This window comes from Lytechinus pictus, chromosome 8 (assembly GCF_037042905.1).
Source record: "Lytechinus pictus isolate F3 Inbred chromosome 8, Lp3.0, whole genome shotgun sequence".
NCBI classification, from domain to species: domain Eukaryota; kingdom Metazoa; phylum Echinodermata; class Echinoidea; order Temnopleuroida; family Toxopneustidae; genus Lytechinus; species Lytechinus pictus.
The window spans coordinates 27,147,782-27,171,128 of record NC_087252.1 but is presented as its reverse complement, the minus strand read 5'-3'; the positions used below and the strand labels follow the sequence as shown (position 1 = coordinate 27,171,128).

At 36.3% G+C, this 23,347-nt stretch overlaps 1 protein-coding gene across 1 annotated transcript; it reads right to left on the bottom strand.

The window, feature by feature from the left end:
* Positions 1 to 5,262: 5,262 nt before the first annotated feature.
* LOC129266685 (zinc finger protein OZF-like) lies at positions 5,263 to 10,318 on the bottom strand. The gene is made up of 3 exons (XM_054904516.2): positions 10,241 to 10,318; positions 7,803 to 7,946; positions 5,263 to 6,519 (listed from the first exon to the last, which is right to left on the bottom strand). Exons 2-3 carry the CDS (start codon positions 7,944 to 7,946, stop codon positions 5,467 to 5,469), a joined length of 1,197 nt encoding a protein of 398 aa, XP_054760491.2. The 5' UTR covers positions 10,241 to 10,318; the 3' UTR covers positions 5,263 to 5,466.
* Positions 10,319 to 23,347: the final 13,029 nt, after the last annotated feature.

Sequence of the window (23,347 nt, the reverse complement as noted above, 5' to 3'; positions counted from 1 at the left end):
AACGCCTCTGGCAGTCTCGCCTGCATTACGCAATTTAATATAGCAGCAGTGCTAACTTTGAAAACTACTATAAAATAATCATTAACAAAAACATCATTCATATAATGACATAATACCACGTTCATTGACCATAAATGACATTTGAACAGAGACTTAAGACTGTCAACTACACCCATGTCCACATTTCATTCACTCTATCCATAAACTTTCAAAGTTATGATGGCACTTCAACAATTACCCCAACATGGCCTAAGTTTATTGACCTTAACTGACCTTTGACTTGGTTTTGTGACCTGAAACTCACAGGGGATGTTTAGTGATGCTTGATTACTCTTATGTCCAAGTTTTATGAACTAGATCCATAAACTTTCAGAGTTAGGATGGTAATTTAACATATACCCCCAACACGGCCAAAGTTCATTGACCTTAAATGACCATTGACCATGGTCATCAGGTCATGTGACCTGAAACTCGCACAGGATATTAAGTGGTACTTGATTAACCTAATGTCTAAGTTTCATGAACTAAATCCATAAATTTTCAAAGTTATGATGGTAATTCAACAAATACCCCCAACTTGACCAAAGTTCATTGACCCTAAATGACCTTTGACCTTGGTCACGTGACCTGAAACTCGAGCAGGATGTTCACTAATACTTGATTAACCTTATGCCCAAGTTTCATGAACTAGGTCCATATACTTTCTAAGTTATGATGTCATTTCAAAAACTTAACCTTCGGTTAAGATTTTGAAAATAATTTTCCCAACATGGTCTAAGTTCATTGACCCTAAATGACCTTTGACCTTGGTCATGTGACCTGAAACTCAGGCAGGATGTTCAGTAATACTTGATTAACCTTATGTCCAAGTTTCATGAACTAGGTCCATATACTTTCTAAGTTATGATGTAATTTCAAAAACTTAACCTTAGGTTAAGATTTGATGTTGACGCCGCCGCCGCCGTCCGCCGCCGCCGTCGGAAAAGCGGCGCCTATAGTCTCGCTCTGCTATGCAGGCGAGACAAAAATGCATTCAACGCTATTAGAAATATTTGTAGTTCAATTATCAGAAAAGGAAATAATTGCATTGAGTTGTCAATAGTTTGTGATGAATTTTGATAGAGCGCTGACTTCAAGGTTTCATATTAAGCTTTTTGTGGTATACCTAATTAATCTATTGCCTATGTTATGTACAAAGGAAAAACATCTTCCTCAAAAGAAACAAAATTATAAAAATAGATATATATTTTTTAAACATTTTTTTCTTCTCAAACCTCCATGATTCTTTAAATGAGAGCAATGTAATAATTTTCTACTACCGTTACTATGAATAACTATACTTCAGGACCAAAAATGGTAACAACAAATTTGACACTGATCACAGGATTTATATTAATAATTGATTGCATTGTTTACAACATACAGTGCGTCCCACAAAAAACGAAACCGAGATCTATCGATGATATATCATAAATACAATAGACAAATGACCTACCATTGTAAAGCTTAGAATCTCTTCTTTCATCAGAAAGTACTTAGATTATTTTTCATTCACGCATGAGTGAGCAAAATCAATCCGAAGAGGGGATACCAAAACGTCACTTGGTGAGCTGTGTCTGGGTTTCAAAAATAGAACCTCATAAAAAAAAATTCAATATCTGCTCTTTAATTTGATACCTCAATTACAGAAAATGGTCCAGATAATAATCAATCATACAAATCAAATTGAATCAATAACTACAGTATGAAAGTTCTCAGAGGATAAACCTTTGTTGATGCTAATTTCCACATTAGCATATAACCTCTGTCCACTTTTGAATATACGAAATTTGTGATTGATGATGAAGCTGTATCAGAAAATGTTGTTTAATGATTTTGTTTAATAGCATCACAATTCCTCTGCACTCTAGCTTTTAAATCTGATTTTTAGTTTTAGTAAATCCCTCCAAAGTGAATTTAACTACAATATTTCTTTGTTCTTTGTGATATAAAGCCACTTTTCAGGCATGGAATAATCTTAACAAAGCTTGCTCAAATGGCTATTTTTTAAAGAAAAAAAAAACAATAGCAAGAGACAGGGAAAAGATTACATAGGGGCTAGGGGGGAATTAGTACCCGAAATGCACAAAAGAGTCCTGGAAATCAAAAACTAAAAAAAAAAGGAACCCTGGAAATTCCCATTCATCACATTCGTTAAAGCTTATCTAATGTTGCAGATATTGGCAGTAATTTGTGAAAAGTAGCCCCCCGAAAATGAAAAAAAAAATGATATCTTTTTTTTGCCTGCCAAGAGAAGACATACATGTACTAAATAATTCACAATTCACATTTTCATGAAGAATGGTTGAAAAATAGATATAGTGGCCACTACATTGTACACAGTTGTAGGAATGGAACGTTGGATCATACTCACATACCTCTATCTAATTCACATTATTGGCCCTTTCTTGACAGGCTTTAAAGATAAATACGGGGGGGGGGCATTTCATAGAGCAATAAATAAAGAGTAACTTTAAGAACGACTGGTGATCCTTTCTTGTGGTAAATGATATTCAACATTAAATGTTCATTGGTGATTATTTAGCGCATAAGAAAGTCACTCTTAACTTACAAACAGCTTTATGAAACACCCTCCAGCTGTGGTAACGATCTCAAAATGAGTTCGAACAGAATCCAATGAAATTACCACCAAATTGTTTGTACCGTATGTATAAATAAAAAATATGTGCCACATAGCTCTGGAAGAAAATGCGTAATTGCCGAGAAATTAGCAAAATAAACAGGAAATTCCATTAGATGGCTGGTGTATTTCGAAGCAATATTAACACACTGTCCCACATATGCTTTTCAGTGTTGGTGATCATCAGAATTATCGATTTTGAGCTAAGATTTCATAATTTTACAAAGATAAGTTTTCATTAATGTACCAGATCTAGATGTATGATAATATTTTGACAATTAAGCTTGATTTTTATAAGACTTTCTCATGAAATAATTGTTCGCTGCAACTACTGTCTTTTACCTTTAATTTCATAATCACAGATTAATCTGGTTTTCAAATTGACATCTGACGACGTGTGATTGGGAATTCGGACATAAAACATGTTGAACCTACCCTGTAATGAAATTGTCCCCAGCTTTTGTAAGCAGGCGACCAAGAGTATCTAGACCTTCATGAACATGTTTCTTTGCCCCATATCCACATCAGATGAGTTTTTGTGAGCTTTGTTGCCGAGTTTTGCCATTGCCGTTTCTGAAGCAGCCATCACTGTCATCGAACACAGAGCAAGATGGTGGAAGTTTCATATCATATAATTCTATCATTGACTATTAAGAATGTATTCTTGAGTTGAAATGATTTTCTACACATGAAAAAACTCATGTACTCGTACACAACTGCAGTCTGTAGGCCTACCTTTAAAAAATATATAAGAATCTAAAATTCTATATTTATCTAACCCTGAGAAATAGAAGTATAACCTAATTAAACAATCTATAATTCATAGCACATATAATAAAAAACATTATTAGAAAAAAAAAACGCTTTTTACATGGCCCACACTCAAAAATATTATTTGGTTACTAAGATAATGACCAAGATAATACATTCAATTCTCTGTAGTACATTAACACTGTCTAAATGTCAGTCTGTGGACTAACAGGGGACAGGCTTTCAGAAACAGTTTCAATTAATAAGTGCCAGGACAAATAAGTCATACTTACATAAAGTACATCTTACTGGTGTGGTATTACTAAGGCCTGGGACTTTCGGGTACCCGTGGTAATTTCCGGGCGGGTACCCAGGTCTCACGAAATATGACTGGTGGAAAAACACCACAGGTGACATCATCCAGCCACTACCGCAAGCCAATTTATAAATGAAAATATGGTAGGCATGTGCAGTGCAAGCCTCCCAGTGCCCCACGCAGTATTCCATCAAAACGAGTCTGCAATACTTTGTCACCTTGTACCAAAATCGACCTAGAATTCCACTTTCCTATATGAATTACGAAAGGTATTCTCGGATGATCCGTTTTCTCACCGACACCACACAGGTAAGCAAATTTTGATTACTTCTTGCTTTTCTGTCAAAATCTTACGAAGTAGTGTCGATATTGCATCGCGTTCGTGACTGAGTTTGTAGAATCTATCGCAACGTGCCCAAAGTCAATTGATTTCCGGGTTTTGGAGCGTCGAATGCGCCAACCAATCACGATCGTGCTACCATTCTCGGTTTATGATGAACTGAAAATGGTAACACGAACGTGACTGGCTGGCGTTTCGTATGCTCAAGCTGCAAAAGAAACGTGGCGACGATTGAACAATCTCAGTCACATCATCACTTGAGAAACTTGTAGATTTATAGATATTTCGAGGGTAATTGGTGAGATTCAAAAATGAGACTTCTGTACTTTTGTGATGAGTTACAATCATGTCTTACACTAAGCAATACAAATCAAATACATGGATGTTATACTGGTAAGCAACTTTCGGGTATTGATTTTTCAACCCACTTACCCGTGGCTTCTGGGCGGGACCCGGGTTTTAGTCCCAGCCCTAGGTATTACACACAACCCATCAGTCGGTTGACGCTCAAGAGGCGTGAAATAGTGTACGTCTCTTACGCAAGACTATAAATTACACTTAACTTTTTAGTGAAATAGTCCCTTGCCCTTAGATTTATGCTTAAATTCATGCTAATCAGCACATCGTCTTGTCTCTATTATCAGAGTTGCTACACACACTTATCGTTAGCAGATTACTTCATAAAATCAAGCACTGCTGCATGTACATGTACGTGTATAAACACTGGGAATTTATCAACTTCATGGGGAATTGAATTCATGCCCTAGCATTCATAAATCTTAAAATAAATTAATTACAATTAATTAATTAATTAGATTAGAAGTGGGACACCATAAAATTTACATTCAAGGTGATTTCCAATATATCCTGGAAAAATTTGTTGCTTTGGTAAATAGAACATCAACATTTATCATGTGGATACATGCTGGAATATCATCATTATCAGCAAAGGAAATACATGACTGCGTTTTCCCCTCATCACAGGCTAATTTGCCCCTAAAATAAAGAATATTGACCTTATACCAACTAAAAATGTTCATAATTACTTGTCTTTGATTTGGGGGAATTTCTTTAAGTGCAAACTGTTTCCACTTTCAGTAATATGCCAACTACATTCTAAGTCAATTTTTAAGCAATTCAAGTCCTACTTTTTTCTTTCTTTAATGTTTCTTTTTTCTAGAAACTAGGATGACTGTGTTGGAATTAAAGATTCAACTGATGGAGTGCATACATAAAAGTAACAATATACACCTGTAGAAACTGATTGGAATGACTAGAAGAATTCCTGTCAAATTTCTTGGAACCATTGTCGGAAAAAGATTAATCTTAATCAATACGAATCCCTAGATAAAAATCAAAGTAAACATGGGCGAAGAACGCTCAACTTTTCGTATCCCTTTCATGTATCTTACTATGCCTCTTCAACTTTGACTTTTCACGGAATCCCTTTCCGCATGTAGCACACTTGTGAGGTTTGAGCATGGCGTTGGGTATAAGGTGTGTCTTGATGTGACGTTTCAACTTGGACTTTTCACGGAAACCCTTCCCGCACTGCTTGCATGAGTGCGGCTTGGTTCCAGTGTGTATCATTTCGTGCCTATTCAAGTCGTTCTTTCCCGTGAAAGACTTCCCACACTGCGTGCAGGAGTAGGGTTTCTCACCGGTGTGGACACGAGCGTGAATGAACAGATTGGATCTGTCGTTGAATCCCCGGCCACAGATGTCGCAGCGGAAGGGCCGCTCACCCGTGTGGACACGCATGTGCCGTAGAAGCTTCGACTTCGCCACGAAAGCCTTCCCACACTCCTCGCACTTGTGCCGCTTCTCCGCCTGGATGCCACTATGTACCTCGTAATGGACCATCAACCGCTTCTTGTTCTCAAAGTTCTTTCCGCACTCCTCGCAGGTCCATAGCTCAACATGGTGCATCTGGATGTGGTTGTCCAGGAGATGTTTCTGCTGGTAGCACCTGCCACACTCTGGACACGTGTGTAGCTCCTGGATCTGATGCTCTACGGCATGATCTTCAAGGTCGGACAAGCAGTCAAAGGCCTTCCTGCAGTGAAGACATCTGAACAAAGCGGCATCCCCACCATCTTCATCCGTCCTAATCGACCCAAGAGTACTTCCCTTACTATCACAGAGTCTTCCACCTTTGGTCTCTCCTGCAGAGTGTGCCATCATATGCTTCTTCAAGGAATGTTTGCTGCTGAAGGGAGTCAGGCACACCGAGCACTCGTAGAGACTTCCGTTGAAGTGGCTCCGGAAGTGATGCACAAGGTCCGAGATGCTCTCAAAGGCATCACCACATTCCTCGCAGACGAAGGGCACGATGACGACTCGCCTCGAGGTGAAGTACTGACCAGAGTTCTTAATGAGGTAGTTGAATGAGGGGAGATATTTGCTGCTCTTAGAAACTGCGTTTTCCTCCATCTGGAAATGTGAAAAGAAAGCATCAATGAACAATACATCTGCATTCGTACATGATTTCATTCACTGCAACTCCTACAAAAGATTCACCAGATTATACCAACCTATTCATTATTTGTATCACAGAGAGCTAACACAGGACAACAAACAGTTAACTGTGAAGTTGCCTAACATTTTATCTTCGTGCAAATCAGATTTTGAAATTTTTTTTAATATTTTCAAGAAAAGAAATACAATAGTAAACAACAAAGATGCCAATCCACAAATTTATCACATGAAGCTGTTTGTATGTTTAGAAAAAAAAATCAAGTATTTCAATTACCCATATTGTGACTTAAATAATTCAACATGTTTAAAGGAAGATAATCATTTGAAGAAAATTAGTCGATAACAGAGAACTCATATAAATTTAGCAATATTATGATACATATGATGTAGGCCTATTGCTTTAGACACTCATTTGAGAATCAATGAGAAAAATTACTATACTATTCATTCCCTTTTAATAAAGCATGTAGAGTTGAAGGCAGATTTGAACTTTTTTAAGGTTAATGCTATGACTCTTTGGCATGATCTTTGGTTCACACATGGGCAAAATTGATTGTGCCAATTTGGGACAACAAAGGCAATGCAGGGCATGAAGCGTGTAGATAGATGGTTATCTTTATAATTTTGACTATTTACATTATATCAATGGCAATCTTATGCATATGTAATTATTATTATTTGTTTGGCGTCACTTGTGCCTGGAGGCGAAAAAGCGAACTGAATCATTGTGAAATGTGGTCTCTCCTCCGGATATACATGTACATGTAACTGATTGGGGGGAGTGCAGGTGGACCACTACACCGGGGTTTCCCCTACTCTTATACGAATCGTGCAGTGGGTTCTTAACATGCGAAGGTGGTGACTCTCCTCTACACGGGGCCTCCATTTAACATCCTATCTGAGGGACGGTGTGTTTTCCACCGTAACAAAGTCTGCATCTATGGAACAGAGGAGAGACGTTTACACACAACACACTGGCTTCAGTCATCTGCCCGGGGCGGACTCTAACCCACGATCTTTGCTTCGACAGGCAGACGCTTTGCCGACTGAGCCAACTTTGCTCTACACGTTCGTAAACGACACAGTTTCCAAGTACATACATATTTCATGAATTGTCACAATTGGCAGAGATGTACATGTACAGTATCTTTCTCACAGGATTTTTTTTCATTGCTTGCTATATTCCTGCCAGAAGATTCACAAGAAACATTTGGTGAGGTGTTCGGCTGCTTTCTTACCTTTTCTGCACATTTAGATTTCAATGGCTTTGACTTGTTGGCATCATTCTGCGGTTGCCTCTCCGTTTTTAGGTTACCCTTCTGTTCCTCTTTCATCATTGTATTCTTAGACAGATTAAGATCCATCGTGCCAGAAAGAAACATCTACAGAGAAAATGCAATTTTTAAGAATTTGGCAAGGGCCCCGTTGCATAAAAGTTACTAGTAAGTACTATTATGGTAACTTTGCCATTGAATGGTAACTACCATGGAAACAATGATCAGCAGCCAATCATAATCAAGGATTCCATGCAAGTTACCATTGGATGGCAAAGTTATTATAATTTTATGCAACGGGCCTCAGATGTGAGAATGAGATGAGAATGCATCCGATTTTTGGCAAAAAAAAACAAGCTTCTGGTAGTAAGTAGATCTAAATAATTCTTGTTTAACATAATTTTTCAATATTATTTTTTATGACATTAATATTCAACATTTAAACTATGGAAATAAACATGACTGTTATTTGATTCAATGATTGTATTTCTGTTTTGGTCCAATTCTGCTTAAGTGTCCGATATTTGGGCACTTTACTCTAATTCATTATATTTTGTCGTGTTATCCAATGCCACTCATTCAATGAACAAGGTCACTCATTCAATGAACAAGGTTATGATAGCATCCAATGCCTGCTAATGCCTGTTCTATTTTGGTCTCATATTATCAAATTTTTTATCTTTTTACTTTTCCATAAATAGGGTGTCTGAAGCCACACTGAAAAGTGTCAGCATAAAACAGGCTAATTCAGGGGGAAATATGGCACATTTTTTCGGGGAAGTTCAGGCTACTAGAAAAATGTGATCTGAATTGATTATTAACTTGTGTTTGGCATGTATGGAAACAGAAAATTCAGGGGCTTCTTTTGATAGTAAGGATCATTTTAAATAAGGATTTAGAGATAAATTGCAAACCCTTATTTTTGTGTGTGTTGAGATTGCCATTTCTCCATGCGTTTTCTACGGGAAAATGAAATTTCTGTTTTGCACAATTTTTTTCACTTTGTCGCAATTTTTCATTGTGATCTGGTTTCCAAATCTTTTCAGATAGAGCATAAAAAATCCTATTGGACTCTTTATGGACAAGTTTTTGGCATTAATAATAAATTCATAACAGCTCTCGGAAGCTAAAAATTTGGATTTGTGTGTGTCCTTTTCTTAACTACAGTCTATGGCAGAGAAATGCTGAAAATTTACCTAAAATTTTCATTCTTCTTTTTTGCAGCCAATAATTGGATTTTTTACAAAAATGTTACATTTCTGTCAGTCTGAAGGTCATTTCTCTTCAAATTCACAAAGAAAATGTGATATTTTCTTGAAATAAGAAAAAAAAAAATTTTCTCCAGACGTAGTCTGTCGTAGACACCTTAAGCCTACCATAATAACAAATGTTATTCTAGGCCTATGTCATTTTCTATGGTATTTACATTGTTTTATTTTCCAACTGTTACACATATGTCTTTTAATCAGTTGATATTTGGTCTTCTGCGAACGGTTCTGGATTTAAACTCGTCTTGTACAGGTTTTTCAAACCTGGCCTTGGCTTGTCATGGCTCATGTTTGTAATGCATGTAAGTTGTATTGTAATTGTATCTTTGGCCTTGTCCTAGACCAAAAGCTTCGGTCTCTGTTATGTTGGTTGTTCAGCTGAACTCCGTTGGCTTCACTCACCAAATACAGAGACCGAAGTTCTAGCGCGATCTGTACAGGGGACTCAATGGCCATATGTTTATGTACTTAAGATCGGATAAAACGGGGAAGTGAATTTGCGCGACAGCCGAGGTAAGTCACTGTTTTTGTTCCTTTTAACTTGATTTTTCTCCGTTTTTTGGCAATCAATGCCATGGCAAGAGGGAATATTAATTTGCATTTTGGTCGCGTTAATTTTCAAAATTTTTATTCATTAAAGACAAAAATTGAAGAGCCCCGACGGGGGGATTTTGCATTGCAAGTCCCCTAATGGTGGCTGCACGCTAGCGAGCCGTCTGTGTACGAGGAGAAATAAAAAAATAAAAAAACTCCTCGAAACAGACGGCTGCCAGCTGTCTAGCCTTGTCCTTGACATGTTTTACGTTGTGTTTTACTTGTCTAAATAAATACAAATTTTCATTTTCATTGGGGGTGCATATGGAACTTTTGCCGAAAAGGAAGCCAACATGAACAATGGCAGCATGAATACGAATGAAGAATCCCTGAATTAAATTATAAGGACGGTATTAAAAATAACCAACAGCAATCGCATAATATGGGACTGGGTTAACAAATTTTTCAAGTCCGACGTGGCACGAAAGGAAACCGGTACTATAATTACAAAGTAAACAAAGGATGGCATTTCGTTAAATAATCTTCATAAGCAAAAATATAAATTGAATTCATTATTGCAAAACATATGTCCTGTCTTACCCAGAGAGTTAGTGGCTTTTTGACGCCATTTCTCCACTTCCGGACTCGAGACCGTGTTTTCAAAGAGCGCCCTCCATGTTATGTAGAGGGCTCAGGGGCCATGGAACTGGGAGTCATCACAGAAATACAATTCGTTGGGAGTCATCCCCGCCGACTAGAAGTTTTGAAGGGATGGTCCGGGCAAAAAGTATATAGCTTAATAAATAGAGTAGAATTCACTGAGCACAATGCCGAAAATTTCATAAAAATCGGATAACAAATAACAAAGTTATTGAATATTAAAATTTGGCAATATTTTGTGAAAACAGTCGTCATGAATATTCAATAGGTGGGCTGATGATGTCACATCCCCACGTGTTCTTTTGTATTTTATTATATGAAATTAGGTTTATTCAATTTTTTCCTCCAAGAACTAGAAAAATTGGATTGACAACTGATTTAGTGCATTAGATATTTATTGATGCAACTTATCTCATTATAAGGGAGACATATTATTCACACAAGTATGAAATCGTGAAAAAATTATGATTTTATGTGATAACATAAGAAAACGGAAAGTGGGAAAGTGGGGATCCTCTCTGGGGATCAAAATAGGCAACCCCAGAGACCTCCCTTGGAGTAATTTGCTGCAGTTTTTTTTCTCCCTCTCTCTTCCTTGTCTGGCGATTGAAAGAAAGTTCGATCACCATCATCACTATAGTACAAAGTTTCCAGATTCATTTCAACTGTATCGAAGATAAGGGAGAAAATGTTGTTTTATTGTTTCAATGAATTTGATATTATTTATCATTCATTCCTATTCTTTATTCTGGGAGAACATGTTTCCGGAACCAAATCGCTACATACCCTGGGTAAATCATTATTATAATTATTATTATTATTATCATTATTATTATTATTATTAGTAGTAGTAGTAGTAGTAGTAGAAGTAGTAGTAGTAGTAGTAGTAGTAGTAGTAGTAGTAGTAGTAGTAGTAGTAGTAGTAGTAGTAGTAGTAGTAGTAGTAGTAGTAGTAGTAGTATTAGTAGTAGTAGTAGTATCATCATCATCATTATTATTATTATCATCATCATCATCATCATCATTATTTTTATCATTATTGTCATCAACATTATTATTGTTGTTGTTGTTATTATCATTATTTTTTTTTTTAATGAGTGTATTTTGTATTCGGAAATTTATTTCATAATTTCTCTAATAAAGGTACTTTAGAGAAACTCTATGAAGTAGTAGTTAACACTTAACGTAAATAGAATTTATTATTAGTAATTATTTCTCGACTTTTTCAGTAGAGTTGACTTGTCTTTTAATATACTTGATTTATTTGGGATCAATATACATGTACAAAAAATTCACGTATTGCTAGTTTGCTTCGATAAAGAAAATCTAACTCCAATTAGGCAAAGATAATTATTACTTATAAAATCATGTTCAATGTTCTTATATTTTTCAATTAACACCTTGTTTAAATAATACCTGAATATTCATTGAGAGCAAGTAAATGTTTTTTTTATTAATTGGCATATCTGTGTTTGACATTGTTTTGGATTATACATTGTTATATAGGATTTGCAAATTATTATTTTTTTATCAAAGAAAGAGCGACATTAAATGGTCACTCATCAGAAAATTTCAGATTTCTTTTTAGGTTTTCGGAAAATGTTAACATAATTCTCATTGTTATTCTCACTCTCATTAGTTAGGATGAACCGATCGCGTGTAATGTCAGCATCTATCATGTTGTTAGTGACATTGCATAAAGTATTTGGATGAAAGATGTCTACGGTGAAAATGATGCCACTGCAAGTCCACTCCCCCATTCTTTTTTTAGTGATTGTTTTACTTAATTGAATTAAAGGAGAATGAAACCCTTGAAACCAGCTGAATCAATATCAAAGAGAAAAATCAAAGAAACATATTGTTGAAAGTTTGAGGAAGATTGAATGAATGATAAGAAAGTTATGAGCATTTGAATATTGAGATCACTAGTGCCATGTAGATCCTCCCATCGGCAATGCGACCAAGATCTGTGATGTCACACACGTACAACTCCCTCATTACTTTAGTACTTATTTCACTTATATTCTCACTTTTATAGAGTCTATCACAAGGTGAGGTGTTCTCTTTATGAGAGGACAAGTACAGAGGTTTCACAACATTATATCATTGATGAATTATTTGTCATATGATTAGAATGAGCAAAAAGAGATGTTTTGGGGTATATTTTCAGTGTCCAAATGGGAGAGTTGTACGTGTGTGATATCACAGATCTTGGTCGCATTGCCAATGGGAGGATCTCCATATCATTAGTGATCTCGACATTCAAATGCTCATAACTCTTTTATTGCTAGTCCTATTTTACTCAAACTTTTGTTGATCTTATTCTTTGATTTTTCTGCTTTCACAAAAGCTAACTTGCTCCAAGAGTTTCATTCTCCTTTAAGGACGTTGCACAGTTATGTTTGTGCGCATTATGATCTGCGCATATTTTACACTCTGCGCGCAGACGTCACAATGGATGAACATGTGATTAATTAGCTGTAGGTATGAGCAAATTTTTCTCCTTATCTGCTCTAGCTGCAAATACGATGCGTTATTTTATGAAGCTAAAAAAATTGCATTATTCCATGGACCATTTAAAAAAAGTATTTCTACAATTTCATAATACTTTACTCTGCAGTGCTGCAAAGAATGATGAATATGACCCCGAGTTTGAATAAATGGACGAGTGGTTTTGAATTTTTCTTCAGATGGATACAAAGCATTTGGCGCGTTTTTTGTGTTTTAAAAAGCACATTTGCTCTAATAAAAGTGCTGATAGTTTGAAAACAAGCACATGAACCCCTATTTTTCATTGTTTGCACCTCTTAGGTATACCTTCCTCTACAACTTTGCAAAGTTTGGTTAAAATGACATGGATTTTCAATAAAGTGCAGCATTTATTGCACTTTCTAGTTTGTTATTGAAACTTCAAATTTTTTGAGATTAGGTTTTTGTTATCTTTTACGCTATTTTTTAAGAACTGATAGTGCTGTTAGACTTAAAACAGTAAACAAATAGCACTATAAATAAATTATCAATCTTAAGGATACAATTATTAACTCTCTTGCGAAATTTGATGAAATTTTCATGGATTTTGACTGAGTAATACAGGTTTAAACTCACTGTAGTGCATCTCGCGAGGTCTAAAAATGCAAAATTCTTTTGAATGCGCAATTCTTGAGAACGTCCATTTGAGTGAACTTTGAAGCTCTATAGCAAAAAATCAAGCACATGGACCCATGTTAATTTATGCATATTTCGATTATTCAGGTTCTAAAGTATCTATGTGCAAAGTTTGGTGAAAATGACATGGATTTCACTTTAACTGTGGAACGTCCTTAAGTTCAGTAAAATGGATACAAAGAAAATAAGCAAATTTTACTTAAAACTGCCAAACTGATAAATACCTGAAAAAATTAAGGCAATTTTTTTGCTTCAATTTTATTGAGTAATTTCATATATTTTTTTTACAATGTATGCTACTTCCCACCCTTGGTCCAGCCAGATATCCTGTTTTATGCACGAATGTGAATATATATTTCAATCCCCCGACCCGATCGGATGCTTTGCTGCAATACCTCAGCCCCCTCCCTTTGAAAATGACTGCGGCCTGCGTCAGTTTTTAACAATACAATCCCAAGAAAGAAAGGACGTGACAAACAATATGAGGAGAATTATTGATTCCGACAGAGATAGCCGATTAGCTCAACAGGATGTCAATACAATGAATATGAAAAATTGCACGTTCCTTCCCAGAAAAAATGCACAAAATTTTGCTTGGTGTAAAAATAAATATGATATGCCCTTTGATCATCAAACACGGATATACGCCCTATATGTTTCAAGTGAACACTTAACCTGTCAGTAGGTAAAGTTCACTGTGCTTGTAATTAGACCGGCTAACTAGGCCGACTGTATATAAAAAGCTTCTGAAACTGACCTTGCAATTTGACCACGAAAAAAACCCACAGATTTCCTTTTTTTCAATTTCTACATTTATTCAGCCTACAAGTTCCCTGGTAAAATGGTAAATCAGGGATTCCCATTTGGTAAAGTGGAAGAATGGTTCATAAAATGATTTCCACACAGTAAAAACGCTGTTTAATTTTTTTATACAACGCTGTTTACTATATGAACCTTACAGTAATTGTTTAAACAGTTTAAACAAGTGTTTAAAATCTAAACAACAAAGTTTAATTTTCAATATCTAATCTTCAATAAATTAAACATGATTGTTTAAACTGTTAAACAACTACTGTAAGGTTCATATTGTAAACAGCGTTCTATACAATCTTAAACAGCGTTTCTACTGCGCATTATAAAACCGGTAACCTTATTCGAGGCTTTTCGGATAAATTAGTGAATGGTTAACCATATGGACCTACTGGTTAACCAAGGTTTCTGAGGTGAATTTGTAAAATGATTGGCCTATATAGCCGCCTATAGTACTCGTAGAATTCTCACTGGGCAAATCCATATCCCTGATTACAATGGTACATGTATGTGATAAAATGCTTTGAATGTCAAATTTCCCTGGTAAAAAAGGAATAATAATAATGAACACATTGAAAACCAAGTTACAGTGGTAAAATTGTAAATTAAGCTTTCCATGGTAACTTACTAAAGAGGCTCATGAAGCAAAATTTTAGAAGTAAAATGATGACATGGTAGATCAAGCTAAAATTATAAAATGGTAAACTTGTAGGCTAAATCAATGCAAATATAAGTGGATCTATACGCGAAAACGATAGCCTAACTGAAAATTAGACACTGGCCAAGACCTAATGGTAAATGTGCAACATGTGCAATGAGTGGCGCCTAATTGGCACCTAATTTTGAGGGGGCTAGATATGGCGTATCAGGCAAAATGTTCGACATTTTTGTTTCTCTTAATTTATAAAAGTTGTGATATATTTTAAAATAATATTTAGACAATATCATATTTCACCCTTCTCACTTTTTTTCTTGGTCGTGATTTTTTTTTTTTTGGGGGGGGGAGACAAGCGAGACAGCTTGTCTCCCCCCCCCCCCCAAGCCCCCATTGTACGCCACTGGACAAAATGGTTGGTAGACGAACTGGTTGTAGACGAACATAAGATTAAGGCCATTACCAAACAGAAAATAGGCCAAGTGGGAGTAGACCAAGTGGCAATTTTTTATACCAAAATGTCTGCTTGACCGCCTCATTCGGGACTACGTGACGATAATGAGAAATCCGGGGAGAAATCAGTTTGTTTTCTATTAGCAATTAAAAGTTTGTCAAAAATACGTATTTTGATTTGGATTGAGTTCAGAGATAAAGAAAAAGGATGCTTATATTTTCATCGAGCTTCTTCGTACCTAGTAGCCACCTGAACGGAAATCCCTGAGGAAACTCTATATCATAACGCAGTCAAAACGAAAACGTGTGGCTTTCCGTATTTCTAAGATGAGCGGATATGTATCTAGAAAGCACCGCACAATCAACTCGAATTCACATTAAAAAAAACTATGAATTTTACATGATAAGTGAAACTAAATAGAATTAAAATATATGAATCACGGGAAATTGATTTAGGGCCTACTTGACCGGAGATAGATCGCCCCATCCTGTTTATACTGTACACTCCTTGTATCTTGCAGTCCGTTTTTTCTGAAGTCCTCAGCCAAGAAGTGTTGACTCCACTCTCAGTGGATAAACCGTACAGTACTTCTATGTAGTTTGTTATAAGTTTGGAGTGGAGGGCAAAAGAAAATGACCCTTTTGTTAAGGGCAAGTACAAATTACTCTTTTTTTTCTTATTTCTTTAACGCTACATCCCCCGCCCCGCCCCTTAGTGTCTTTCTGCGCATTTTTGTCATTCTTTGTCATTTTGTTTGCCCTTTAAGGGGAACGTGTACATGTACTACAGTGAAGATAATATATGATTTGGTGAATTGCATTCAACAAGCATTTTTTGCCTAATCCCGGGGCAGCGGGAACGTGAGGCAGAGTGGGAGGGGGCACTTACCCCTAAATATAGTCCAACGATGATTCTAAACTGTCCCTTTGTCTGAACTAATGAGCCCTATTTTTATTGTGCCCATGATGAATAAAATATCCCTGTAGTCTGTTCACATGTAAGCATTCTGTCACTTTTTCCATCTCACATGTAGAATATATTAGGCTATATGCCTATTATTAGGTATCAAGTGGGATTTAGCCAAGGGGCATTTCATGACTAAAAAGGAAGCCCCCAATTGAAAGTCCTAGGTGGAACTCCGACTTTCCCAGCTAAAATGCCCCACTCAAGTGGCCCTATATGCCCTACAGAGCTCAAAAAACAACTTGAGCGTTTCTAATCTCTTCAACAGGGGCGGCAATCCTGGGGGGCGGGGGCACAATACCCCCCCCCCCCCACAAACACACTTTTTTAAGCAATGAAAAAGTACCTTTTTACGCAAGAAAAATGCCCTCTCAAGAATGGTGTACTGTGCCCCTTTCACCTGTCTGAGGAAGATCCGTTTTAATTGTTACCAAGTGTCTTTTCTCGTCTAAGTGCCAATTTTTACCAAAGAATGCCCCTCTCGAACGTGTTCTGTGCCCCCTATTTTCCTGAGGAGGGCCCGTTTTAGGTGTTGCCAATTGCCCTTTCGTGAATCATTGCCCATTTTGTACCAAAGAAAAGTGCCCCTCACGAACGTGTTTTGTGACCGTACCTGAGAAGGACCTGTTTTATGTCGTTAGCAAATGCCCCTTTGCCTTCTTTAGGTGCCCTTTCTCGTATCAGTGCCCTTTTTATACCAAAGAAAAGTGCCCTTCACGAACGTGTTTTGGGCCCCTTTCACCTGAGAAGGACCCGTTTTATGTGTTAACGAGTGCCCCTTTGAAACAAGAAAATATTTTTTTCTTTGTTATTGACTTTGTTACTTCTCGTGTAGGAAAAAAAAAAACTTGTAAGAATAATCTTACGTACCTTAAGTTTTATGAGCCATGTGAGTAATTGGAGGGGGCGCTTGGGTGGACCCCCCCCCCCCCCAATTTTTCTCCACCAAGAAAAAAAAGGAAAGAGAAAATAATGAAATGTGATATAATTTTCTGAATAGTGTGTCAAAATATATCACAAAATTGGATTTTCGTTATAAATATTTCAAAACTTGTGCTCGCTCGCTTCGCTCGCTCACAACTTCTTACAAATTTTACATTATTTAACAAAGCTAGCCCTCTCAAAATATTTGGCTCATTACACCAATTTGTATTAGTCATTTTATCTTTGTTTTAAGTTAGTGCCCTTTTCGAAAGAAAAGGTTCCCTTTTTCCCCTGTGCCCCCCCCCCCCACTTTCAACTTCGCTCCGCCGCCCCAGCTCTTAAAAGAAACAAAATTTACTAGTCATCCTTACGGTGAAGTTGGAATAACCTCTTCTACTGTCATAATTCAGTTATACCACATTCAAAGAGAGTACACCTGACATGAAATGAAAATTAAAAAAATACCCGCATTTTGGGGTATGCGGTATTTTAAGAGCATTGTTTCAGATCGAGTTTCAAGAACAGAGAGCTATCAGTTTCAGATAGGCCCGTATCCTTTTGTATGTTTGTCACACTTTCACATTCTCTGTATTACATACAATATAGGAGAAGGTTGAGCTTGCTGAGGGGTGACGAAAATGCTATGCACCCCCCCCCCCGGGGGGGGGGGGGCAGGCAAATGTATTATTGTACACACGCGTGGCTAAATTATTTCCAAACACCCCCTATTATAAACGAATTTTTCTCTGTGTGCAAAATAACCCCCTAAACAAGTTTTTCGCGGGCTTTATTTACACATTTAATTTGGCCCCTAAACAAGTTGTCGCCAGAATATGACACCGGGGAAAAGCTTGGGAAAAAACGACATACCCTAAATATGTTTGGCTAGTCTTAAAAAAAAAAAGCTTTGGAAAAAAGCATACCCTGTACGTTTGACCCTGCGATTGACCATTGACCAGTCATTCAAAACTACCTTCTTTTTTTGAAATCGGTGTTTTTTTATACCCTTAACGAGTGCACGCGCGGCCCGTGTCGAAAACTGAAAAAATACCCCTTTAAACGCGTTTTTTTTTTGTCACGCGTGTGTACAGCAATATATTTGACTGCCCCCCCCCCCCCCCGGACCGTGACGAAATATGCAATGAATAGTATCTGATGTAGAGGTGGGAAAGACAGGTGACTGTTTTCCTCGGGAGGGTGGGGGGCATTAGCCGACTGAAAATTACATAAGTCCATATCTAGCAGCTTTTTAAATTCAGGAATCGGACAATACAAGAATAACATTGAAATGAGGATTAAAGTATTTGGTTAACTCTTGGAGTTGTAAAAGCAATTAAAGGTCAGATCGAATGGTCCTTATTTCCAGGTAGTTCCTCAAAGTTGGCAAAGTGGACGGTTTTCGCATTGGTCAAATAGCAGGTCTAATTATCAAATCGTCTAACACCATCATGGCCAACCCTACCTTGCATTCAAATGAAAGTGCTGAAAAGTTCAAGGATGGGTTTCATATCCGGTCAATCCAAAAATATTGCTACCCCCCACCCATTCAACCATGGATGCCGAAATAGTCCCCCCACCCTCGCCGCCTTTGGCCGTGCTTGATTGATTGGGTATGAAATAAAATGGTATGGCAAACTTTAAAAACCCTAGATAAGCGAGTCATTTCTAATATATGATATGCAAATTTTCGTTTCACAATTTAGATTTTAAAATGTATTATCTCCCTCATTTCAAAATGTATTCTGTCGATATATGTATATATATATATATATTTTCTGCTATTTTATTTAATGATTAAAAAAGGAAATTTATAAGGTATAAATATATTTCAATCAGATTGCTAGAATGTATGTATGCATATGTTATTCACTATGTCATTTGCTTATTGCTATGTTATGCTGAGAAAAAAAATATGACACTTGTATATACTTTTGTTATTGGAATGTGGAAATAAATAAATCAAATCAAATATTCAAATGGAAATACTTCACTCTTCGTAATCGAATCTAGCTTGTGATTGAGCATGCGCAGATTAGCTGGCTTCTAAGCACAGTAACCTCCCCTGCGTTGTTCTGTGGAGCAGGACGTAAATTCAGGAGATTGAGATCGACCTATCCTCAATAAAAACGAGAAACGTATGCCCTAATTCATTCATTCGATTTGTTTAAACATTTATCGAACGAATTCTCATCACACCTCTGGTCGTTGGTAGACATACTTATGTTCCCGAACACTTGTTGGGTGTTTACAAGGAATTAGTGAGATATATAGACTTTTGATTACTTGGAGGAATAATTCCATGCTATAATGAACTTCAAGAGCGCTATTTGTACCATTGCCTGGATGATGGCGTTTTGCGCGCTTACCAAAGCACAGAGTAAGTACTATCAATTCTATTTCACTATTTAATATGTCACTATTTATTTATCATTACGGGTATATTCATCTTGTTCTTATCTAGATAAAATTCGTCTCATTTCACTTTTTTTACATCTTCAATTGATAATTGTTCTTATACTGGGATAAAGTTTTGATATTATGTGGGATGGATATCATTTTAAGAGAAGTCTAAGTATAGGTATTATTTTGTAACATAAACGAAAATGTCCAAACAGAGTTGACTGAACCAAAAATAAATAAATAAAAAGCAGAAGAGTAATAACAAGGAAGGGGAAAAAACATAGAGGGTATTGTGTGTAGGTCGCGTTACTCCTGTATGTCTTCTTAAGTTTAGAAAAATAGGTCTTGACCCCCCCCCCCCTCTCCCCTTGCGCTGTCCTGCAAAAATCCGAGTTTCATTAAAATTTCGAAAGTCGAAATTCTCTTTTTTTAACCAAAAGGACCTACTTCTTGGCTTTCAGAAACTGAGCAGACAGTTCCCTGCGGTTGAATTGAATTTCGTATAAAAGTTGATCGATCTGTTTGTCAGTAGTATCCGAAAATCATTACAGGGGGAAAGGGTAGGCATACAACGCGACAATGATTTCAGTAACTGTATGAAGGACTTAAACTATTTAGTTCTGCTTTAGATGGAGAGGAGATTTTGCTTCGATTCCTTCTCTTGTCTTCTTCTTCTTCTTTTCCTTCGTCTTCTTCTTCTTCTTCTTCGTCTTTTTTTTTATTCTTCTTCTTCTTCTATTTCGTCTCCTTCTTCTTCTTCTTCTTCTCCTCCTTCTTCTTCTTCTTCTTCTTCTTCTTCTTTTTTCTTCTTCTTCTTCTACTTCGTCTCCTTCTTCTTCTTTTTCTTCTTCTTCTTCTCCTTCTTCTTTTCCTTCTTCTTCTTCTTCTTCATCATCTTCTTCTTCTTCTTCTTCTTTTTTTCTTCTTTTTCTACTTCGTCTACTTCTTCTTCTTATTCTTCTTCTCCTTCTCCTCCTCCTTCTTCTTCTTTTTCTTTTTCTTCTTCTTCGACTTCTTCTTCTTCGTCTTCTACTTCGCCTCCTTCTTCTTCTTCTCCTCCTTCTTCTCCTCCTTCTTCTCCTCCTTCTTCTTCTCCTTCTTCTCCTTCTTCTTCTTCTTCTTCCTCCTATCCTTTGTGTAGTAGATTAATAGTAACGGTATAGTTAGGTGTTTCATATAAAGCTCAGTTCGTGAAGTTACGTACCGCCTTTACCATGTTTATAAACGACTGGATATTGCCCTTTTATAGGTGGAAAGTCAGTGACATAGGGATTATCACGTAGCACAAGGGTCGTCATATTTCGGTCGTCGTATTTCGTTCGTAAAGTCGCTCGTAACTTACGAACAGTTTTATGAAACATGGTTTAAGTCCAAGATAGGTCAGAGTCAGGATAAGACCTTGGATAAGCATTGATTTCCGTCTATCTCTCATGCAAGGCCGGGCTAGGTTCTTCAGGGAAAGTAAATCAAGGCCTGATCGAAATGGCTTTTGTTAATGAAATTCGTACTTGAATGATATACGAGCGATGAATAGCATATCATTTCTTAAAGACTTTGCGCTAAGCTGTTGATCATAAACTAGGAAGCACAAAATAAGAAGAAAAAAAACGCGAACATATCCAGATTGGGACAGTGGAATATTGTTTAAAAGGAGCTCAAAATTTTAATAATATCATAGGCCTGATTTTGACGAAAATTTGTATTTTCATAATTTGATAAAGCAGATACCATATAATTTTTGTGAGGTTCATAAACGACTGCATGACGACCCTTGTGTTACGTGATAATCCCTATGTCATTGACTTTCCACCTATAAAAGAGCAATGCAGTCGTTTATGAACCTCACAAAAATTTTGCGCAGCGAAAAACGAAAATACTTCACAAACCAATTAATTCGTTTCAAGCATGATATAAGAAAAACATGGAAAACTATAAACAATGCCTTAAATAAGTATAGCGTAAAATCGAACATAAAAACAATAAAACACAATGATATCGAAATTCATGATTCTTTTCGGATAGCTGACATATTCAATCAATATTTTTCACAGATCGGAAAAAATCTTGCCGACAATATACCATTAACACAAAAGAAATTTACAGATTTTACTCACCGACCAAATCCTAATTCTCTTTTTCTATTACCAGTACATAGGAATGAAATAATAGATACAGTGAATAACTTAAAAAACAAAAAGAGTTGTGGTCATGATGGTATTGATAATATTTTATTAAAGAATGTCATAGAATATATTGTTGATCCATTAGTACACATATTTAATCTTTCCTTAATTAATGGCGTCGTGCCTGACAATATGAAAATATCTAAGGTAATACCAGTGTATAAAAAAGGAGATACGAATAATGTATGTAACTATAGACCGATATCTTTATTGCCTACTCTATCAAAGGTTCTAGAAAGAGTGATGTATACAAGACTATTAGACTTTTTGAATAAATATAATATAATTTCTGACTTTCAATTTGGATTCCGCCAAAAGCATAGTACATCTCATGCTACTCTTTCATTTGTTGAAAAAATCACAAAAGCTATTGATAACTTTGAACATACAGTAGGTGTTTTTCTGGACCTCTCCAAGGCCTTTGACACTATAAATCATGAAATACTACTATACAAACTTGAAAATTACGGAATCCGTGGAAAGGCCTTGGAGTGGTTCAGGAATTACCTAATAAACCGTAAACAGTTTGTTAACATAAATGAACGAAATTCTTCTCTACTAAAGGTCAACTGGGGTGTTCCTCAAGGTAGCATACTGGGCCCACTTTTATTTACGATCTATATAAATGACATCCACAATTCTTCGACAATATTATCTTATATTCTTTTTGCAGATGATTCAAATGTACTTTATTCTCATCCCAATCCCGATATTTTAGTCAATATATTGAATATTGAACTGGAGAAGCTAGTACAATGGATAAGATCTAATAAATTGTCAATCAATGTACAAAAAACGAAATGTATGCTTTTCAGCAATTCTTTAGATAAATTACCATACGATATTAAATTGGACAACGCTGATATTGAAGTGGTCGCTTCAACAAAATTTTTAGGCCTGATAGTAGACAACAATTTATCTTGGAAAACACACATTGATTCTATATGCCGTACAATTTCACGTAATATTGGTGTTATAAATAAGGTCAAGTTTTTTCTTCCAACTTCCTCCCTAAAAATGCTTTATTCAACATTAATTTTACCTTATCTAAACTACGGGATAATTGCCTGGGGAAATACACATACATCATATCTAGAAAGAATATTACTTTTACAGAAAAAGGCATTGCGCGTTATTTTTAATATGGCCTGGAGATCCCATACAGACCAATTGTTTATTGACAATAAAATCTTAAAAGTAAAAACATTATATCAATATAACTTGGGTCAATTTATGTATCAATTAAATAATAATATGCTACCATCAATCTTCGATTCTTCATTCAACAAAAACAAAACTATCCATAAATACCCTACACGTCAATCCGACGAATTTCATTTTCCTTTACCCCGGACAATTCTTGCCAAATCTATCTTTACTTTCGAAGGCCCTCGACTTTGGGGCACTCTTAATAATACTATCAAAGATTCCCCAAGTCTAAATTCTTTTAAATTTAAGTTCAAAAAGTTTCTCCAAGATACTCGTTAGTTTGT